Raw genomic sequence first — 7,925 nt, 5'->3', positions numbered from 1 at the left:
CATTAAAACATGCATGAATGAGTGAATTATCATTGAAGACTTATGTCTCTCCTGTTTCCTTGACCTATTATTACATTAAGATGCACTGTTTGTACAGTGACGTTTTATGGTGTTACTGTCTTTGTCTTGTTAAAAAATTACTTTTAAACATAAACATTATGCCATGAACAAAACATCTCATAGGAGAGACTTAAGTCTGTAAACATAATCAAAGAAGCTAATCTTTCTGAAAGAAGGAAAACACCATAGCTGACAGGTCTTTCTCAAAAACATTTTCTTGGTTGAGGGGTATTTTAGGTGTGAGTCTGCCCTCTGGTGGTGAAAAGAATAATTAGATAAATAATATCAGCCAAAAAAGCATTGTGAGACACACAGCAAAGGTAAAGCTATTTATTGACAAATGTACACCTCGGCAACATCAGCATAGATCCAGATACACGACGCAGCTTGATACCGCTGATATTGGGTTCTGTAGTTTTGCAGTTCATTTCTTCAATGACGTAGACAAGGCCAACTTTTAGCTCCTCAGACGGACAGTCTACCTCTGTGAACCGTTTCACAAGTGTTTCAGTTGAAAGAATCCATCTGTTTAAGAGCACTCTCCAAACCAAAACTTCAGAGTAGACGCAGAAGTACACAGTACTGGAAAACTCACTGCAGTCAGAGAAATACAAAACCAAAACAGACGTTCTTGTATCACGATATGCCATTTAGCAGACGCTTTTATCCGTTCTTGTATCACGATATGCCATTTAGCAGACACTTTTATCCGTTCTTGTATCACGATATGCCATTTAGCAGACGCTTTTATCCGTTCTTGTATCACGATATGCCATTTAGCAGACGCTTTTATCCGTTCTTGTATCACGATATGCCATTTAGCAGACGCTTTTATCCGTTCTTGTATCACGATATGCCATTTAGCAGACACTTTTATCCGTTCTTGTATCACGATATGCCATTTAGCAGACACTTTTATCCGTTCTTGTATCACGATATGCCATTTAGCAGACGCTTTTATCCATTATCGTGTCATGATATGCCATTTTGCAGGCGCTTTTATCCATTATCGTATCATATGCCATTAGCAGACACTTTTATCCATTATTGTATCATATGCCATTAGCAGACACTTTTATCCATTATTGTATCATGATATGCCATTAAGCAGACGCTTTTATCCATTATTGTATCATGATTATGAAGACTAGAGGTAAAATCAAACTGGAGCTAGCTTTAGCGCAGGTGCTGCTTCTCAGAAGCAGCAGGATGAGTATGCTACTGTATTGTGGCTAAAACAAACAAAGAAAGATCAATCTGCTCATGCTCACATCTGAACATTCTAAAGCCAGTCTCCATGACAACGGCTTCTCGGAGTCTCTCTCTGATTGGTTCTGAGTTCCGAGATAGGAGTTCTGCTCACTTTGTGTCTGTGGCAGGAGACAGGGCTCCAGGAGTGCTGTGGAGCTGGTCGGCGCTAAGGGGAGCAGGTACCCGTGTCGTACCCAGGGAAAGATGCTCTGTTTGGGGGGGGTAGGTGTGTCTCAGCAGCTCCCCTCTCATGTGTCCTCATCCTGAACCAGCCCTCCCTGCTGGATGGCAGCTGTCGCCATGCTGATGGCCTCCTCCAACGTCTGCTGCTCCTCCAGCTACACACACACACACACACCACACACACACACACACACACACACACACACACACACCCCCCCCCCCCCCCCCCCCCCCCCCCCCCCCCCCCCCCCCCCTCACGTGTAATGCTCAGAGTGCCACTTACAGGTTGTTAATCTCGGTGTGTGCACTCTATACCGACCTGAACAGCAATCTGGGTGCCGTTAGCCGTGGCCAGCAGTGCAACCTGCTGGTAGTGAGGGCCGGAGCCCTGCAAGCTGCCTGTCATAATACCCTCCGATGTCACTATGGCAACCTGGAGAGGAAAGACAAACCACCAATAACATGATGATCCACTTTACAGTACAATCATTGACATGCAAGAGCAAATACTGATTCACAGATAGCTTAGTGTGGGCTAAGATGTGTGTGCAACATACCGGCTGCAGCTCCTTGCCCTCCCCTGTAACCATGGTGATGTGGTGGTGTCCCATGGCGGCCATGTCCGTCTGGTGGGTCGGCAGGGAAATGGTTGTGCCGTCCTGCGTTACCATGGTGATGGCCGTGCTGAGTGCCTGTAGGTCCTCTGTCGACAGACCCACCTGCCAGAACAGAACCAATCAAACTGAAGGACAGAGAACCAACCATTTTTTTTATAATACAGTAAAGCTCTGATAAATGCAACAGCTTGAGACTGTCTTGACAGAATGTGCTAAACCGGAGCATGCTGCAATCAAATGAATGGGAATGGAAAACTATTGCATCCACAGTCTTTGGTGGGACAGCTGAGAGCTTATGCTATTTTCTATCTACAGTAGGGGGGAAAAGTATTTGATCCCCTGCTGATTTTGCCCACTTACAAAGAAAGGATCAGTCTATAATTTTAATAGGTTTATTTGAACAGTGAGAGACAGAATAACAACAAAGAAATAAAAAAAAACACATGTCAAAAATGTTATAAAATGATTTGCATTTTGATGAGGGAAATTAGTATTTGACCCCTCTGCAAAACATGACTTAGTACTTGGTGGCAAAACCCTTGTTGGCAATCAGAGGTCAGACGTTTCTTGTAGTTGGCCACCAGGTTTGCACACATCTCAGGAGGGATTTTGTCCCTCTCCTCTTTGCAGATCTTCTCCAAGTCATTAAGGTTTCGAGGCTGACGTTTGGCAACTCGAACCTTCAGCTCCCTCCTCAAATTTTCTATGGGATTAAGGTCTGGAGACTGGCTAGGCCACTCCAGGACCTTAATGTGCTTCTTCTTGAGCCACTCCTTTGTTGCCTTGGCCGTGTGTTTTGGGTCATTGTCATGCTGGAATACCCATCCACGACCCATTTTCAATGCCCTGGCTGAGGGAAGGAGGTTCTCACCCAAGATTTGATGGTACATGGCCCCGTCCTTTGATGTGGTGAAGTTGTCCTGTCCCCTTAGCAGAAAAACACCCCCAAAGCATAACGTTTCCACCTCCATGTTTGACGGTGGAGATGGTGTTCTTGGGGTCATAGGCAGCATTCCTCCTCCTCCTTCAAACACGGCGAGTTGAGTTGATGTCAAAGAGCTCCATTTTGGTCCCATCTGACCACAACACTTTCACCAGTTGTCCTCTGAGTCATTCAGATGTTCATTGGCGAACTTCAGACGGACATGTATATGTGCTTTCTTGAGCAGGGGGACCTTGCGGGCGCTGCAGGGTTTAAGTCCTTCACGGCGTAGTGTGTTACCAATTGTTTTCTTGGTGACTATGGTCCCAGCTGCCTTGAGATCATTGACAAGATCCTCCCGTGTAGTTCTGGGCTGATTCCTCACCGTTCTCATGATCATTGCAACTCCACGAGGTGAGATCTTGCATGGAGCCCCAGGCCGAGGGATATTGACAGTTCTTTTGTGTTTCTTCCATTTGCAAATAATCGCACCAAATGTTGACACCTTCTCACCAAGCTGCTTGGCGATGGTCTTGTAGCCCATTCCAGCCTTGTGTAGGTCTACAATCTTGTCCCTGACATCCTTGGAGAGCTCTTTGGTCTTGGCCATGGTGGAGAGTTTGGAATCTGATTGATTGATTGATTGCTTCTGTGGACAGGTGTCTTTTTTTACAGGCAACAAGCTGCGGTTAGGAGCACTCCCTTTAAGAGTGTGCTCCTAATCTCAGCTCGTTACCTGTATAAAAGACACCTGGGAGCCAGAAATCTTTCTGATTGAGAGGGGTTCAAATACTTATTTCCTTCATTAAAATGCAAATCAATTTATAACATTTTTGACATGCATTTTTCTGGATATTTTTGTTGTTATTCTGTCTCTCACTGTTCAAATAAACTTACCATTAAAATTATAGACTGATCCTTTCTTTGTCAGTGGGCAAACATACAAAATCAGCAGGGGATCAAATACTTTTTCCCCCCACTGTATATCACACAAGTTGAATTACTAGATAGGAAATTATTAACTACCTGAGAACCAATGATAACCTGGGAATCCGACCCATCCTCTTTCTGCTCCGCCCCCTCCAGAAAGGAGGCCTGTGATTGGTCATCCACCGCTTCTGCAACAGAGACAGAGAAGCAGCCAATTAATGAATGAATACTGTTCAGACCTTCTGTCCTCAGCTGGTGTGTGTGTGTCTACATACCTTCCCCGTCCTCTGTGGCCTCAAAGTCTCCGTGCGTGGTGCGTTTGTGCATGGCCAGCGTGGAGGTCTGTCTGTAGGTTTTGCCACAGTGGTTGCAGGTGTAAGGTTTGCAGTGGGTGTGAACCACATGGTGCTTGTACAGGCTGGAGTACTCTGTAAATCGCTTCCCACAACCAGGGACTGTACACAGGTAGGGCTTCTCCCCTAGAGGAGAGAGAGGGTGCAGAGAGAGAGAGAGAGAGAGAGAGAGAGAGAGAGAGAGAGAGAGAGATATATAGAGAGGGAGATAGAGTGGAGCACTTAGTTAATGTCAATTCTAACTGGGTGATTTGAGCCCTGAATGCTGATTGGCTGACAGCTGTAGTATATCAGACCGTATACCACGGGAATGACAAAACATGTATTTGTACTGCTCTAATTATGTTGGTAACCAGTTTATAATAGCAATAAGGCACCTCGGCGGTCAGTGGTATATGGCCAATATACCACGGCTAAGTGCTGTGTCCAGGCACTCTGCGTTGCGTGGTGCATAAGAACAGCCCTTAGCTGTGGTATATTGGCCATATACCACTGCATTATTGCTTAAGTATCTAACAGAGCAGTAATGTAACCTCTCACCTGTGTGTATTCTCATATGATTTTAGTGTGTGTGTGTCTTACCTGTGTGTATTCTCATGATTTTAGTAGTGTGTGTGTGTGTCTTACCTGTGTGTATTCTCATATGATTTTAGTAGTGTGTGTGTCCCGTGGCTCTGAGGGGGGGCCTGTGTGTATTCTCATGATTTTAGTAGTGTGTGTGTGTGCTTACCTGTGTGTATTCTCATATGATTTTAGTAGTGTGTGTGTCTTACCTGTGTGTATTCTCATATAGAGTGTGTGTGGGCACCGGTGACCGTGTGTGTGTGTGTGTGTCTTACCTGTGTGTATTCTCATATGATTTTAGTAGTGTGTGTGTGTCCCCGTGGCCTTGAGGGGGGGGCCCTGTGTGTATTCTCATATGATTTTAGTAGTGTGTGTGTGTGTCTTACCTGTGTGTATTCTCATATGATTTTAGTAGTGTGTGTGTGTGTCTTACCTGTGTGTATTCTCATATGATTTTAGTAGTGTGTGTGTGTGTCTTACCTGTGTGTATTCTCATATGATTTTAGTAGTGTGTGTGTGTGTCTTACCTGTGTGTATTCTCATATGATTTTAGTAGTGTGTGTGTGTGTCTTACCTGTGTGTATTCTCATATGATTTTAGTAGTGTGTGTGTGTGTCTTACCTGTGTGTATTCTCATATGATTTTAGTAGTGTGTGTGTGTCTTACCTGTGTGTATTCTCATATGATTTTAGTAGTGTGTGTGTGTGTCTTACCTGTGTCCGTAGTGTGGGGCTCCGGGATCCATGATTTTAGTAGTGTGTGTGTGTGTCTTACCTGTGTGTATTCTCATATGATTTTAGTAGTGTGTGTTTATTACCTGTGTGTATTCTCATATGATTTTAGTAGTGTGTGTGTGTGTGTCTTACCTGTGTATTCTCATATGATTTTAGTAGTGTGTGTGTCTTACCTGTGTGTATTCTCATATGATTTTAGTAGTGTGTGTGTGTGTCTTACCTTTGTCTATTCTCATATGATTTTAGTAGTGTGTGTGTGTGTGTCTTACCTGTGTGTATTCTCATATGATTTTAGTAGTGTGTGTGTGTGTCTTACCTGTGTGTATTCTCATATGATTTTAGTAGTGTGTGTGTGTGTCTTACCTGTGTGTATTCTCATATGATTTTAGTAGTGTGTGTGTGTGTCTTACCTGTGTGTATTCTCATATGATTTTAGTAGTGTGTGTGTGTGTCTTACCTGTGTGTATTCTCATATGATTTTAGTAGTGTGTGTTTATTACCTGTGTGTATTCTCATATGATTTTAGTAGTGTGTGTGTCTTACCTGTGTGTATTCTCATATGATTTTAGTAGTGTGTGTGTCTTACCTGTGTGTATTCTCATATGATTTTAGTAGTGTGTGTGTGTGTCTTACCTGTGTGTATTCTCATATGATTTTAGTAGTGTGTGTGTGTGTCTTACCTGTGTGTATTCTCATATGATTTTAGTAGTGTGTGTTTATTACCTGTGTGTATTCTCATATGATTTTAGTAGTGTGTGTGTGTGTGTGTCTTACCTGTGTGATTCTCATATGATTTTAGTAGTGTGTGTGTCTTACCTGTGTGTATTCTCATATGATTTTAGTAGTGTGTGTGTGTGTCTTACCTGTGTGTATTCTCATATGATTTTAGTAGTGTGTGTGTGTGTCTTACCTTTGTCTATTCTCATATGATTTTAGTAGTGTGTGTGTGTGTGTCTTACCTGTGTGTATTCTCATATGATTTTAGTAGTGTGTGTGTGTGTCTTACCTGTGTGTATTCTCATATGATTTTAGTAGTGTGTGTGTGTGTCTTACCTTTGTCTATTCTCATATGATTTTAGTAGTGTGTGTGTGTGTCTTACCTGTGTGTATTCTCATATGATTTTAGTAGTGTGTGTTTATTACCTGTGTGTATTCTCATATGATTTTAGTAGTGTGTGTGTGTGTGTCTTACCTGTGTGTATTCTCATATGATTTTAGTAGTGTGTGTGTCTTACCTGTGTGTATTCTCATATGATTTTAGTAGTGTGTGTGTGTGTCTTACCTGTGTGTATTCTCATATGATTTTAGTACTGTGTGTCTTACCTGTGTGTATTCTCATATGATTTTAGTAGTGTGTGTGTGTGTCTTACCTGTGTGTATTCTCATATGATTTTAGTAGTGTGTGTGTCTTACCTGTGTGTATTCTCATATGATTTTAGTAGTGTGTGTGTGTGTCTTACCTGTGTGTATTCTCATATGATTTTAGTAGTGTGTGTGTGTGTCTTACCTGTGTGTATTCTCATATGATTTTAGTAGTGTGTGTGTCTTACCTGTGTGTATTCTCATGTGGTTCTTGTAGTTGGTGGCACTGGCAAAGCCTCGTCCACAGGATGGTTCAGGGCACATGTAGGGGCGCTCTCCTGTGTGTGTTCTGATGTGGACTTTCCTGATGTTAGAGGTGGTGAAGGAACGACCACAACCCTCAAACGGACACTTAAACGGCTTCTCACCTGACAGAAGGAGAAGTGTCAGGGGAGGATACGGAGAGAGACGAGGGGGATATTAGATATGGGGAAAGAGCACCTACAGCCCTGGAACACACACCTAAACACTGTCCCATCTAACAAAACGAGGGAGGGAAACAAGGAGGGGAGGAGAGGCAGGAGAAAAAGGAGGAAGAGAAAGAGCGTAAGAGGACTAGACAGAGTGGAGAAATACAGAGATGAGGAGACTGAAGAAAAGAGAAAATGACAGAAAGAGGAAAAGTAGTGGTGGGGGAAAGAAACTACCTGTGTGTGTGTCCTACTACCTGTGTGTGTCCTACTACCTGTGTGTGTGTCCTACTACCTGTGTGTGTGTCCTACTACCTGTGTGTGTGTCCTACTACCTGTGTGTGTGTCCTACTACCTGTGTGTGTGTCCTACTACCTGTGTGTGTGTCCTACTACCTGTGTGTGTGTCCTACTACCTGTGTGTGTCCTACTACCTGTGTGTGTGTCCTACTACCTGTGTGTGTGTCCTACTACCTGTGTGTGTGTCCTACTACCTGTGTGTGTGTCCTACTACCTGTGTGTGTGTCCTACTACCTGTGT

The 7,925-nt window shown here is 43.3% G+C and overlaps 1 protein-coding gene across 2 annotated transcripts in view; it reads right to left on the bottom strand.

Annotated features, from left to right (window-relative positions):
* Positions 1-376: 376 nt before the first annotated feature.
* znf76 (zinc finger protein 76) overlaps positions 377-7,925 on the bottom strand; it is a 26,907-nt gene continuing 19,358 nt past the window's right edge. For both annotated transcript variants that reach the window (XM_045705511.2, XM_045705512.2), the window contains exons 8-13: positions 7,165-7,344; positions 4,239-4,442; positions 4,060-4,151; positions 2,052-2,213; positions 1,814-1,927; positions 377-1,649 (exon numbers count right to left, since the gene is read on the bottom strand). In XM_045705511.2, the coding sequence (XP_045561467.1) occupies positions 1,560-1,649; positions 1,814-1,927; positions 2,052-2,213; positions 4,060-4,151; positions 4,239-4,442; positions 7,165-7,344 (842 nt within the window). In that variant the 3' untranslated portion in view covers positions 377-1,559. The remainder of the gene's footprint in view (positions 1,650-1,813; positions 1,928-2,051; positions 2,214-4,059; positions 4,152-4,238; positions 4,443-7,164; positions 7,345-7,925) is intronic.

Source organism: Salmo salar, chromosome 22 (assembly GCF_965601325.2).
Source record: "Salmo salar chromosome 22, fSalSal1, whole genome shotgun sequence".
Lineage (NCBI taxonomy): Eukaryota > Metazoa > Chordata > Actinopteri > Salmoniformes > Salmonidae > Salmo > Salmo salar.
The sequence above is the reverse complement of the archived record's forward strand: the minus strand, read 5'-3'. Positions and strand labels throughout refer to the sequence as shown.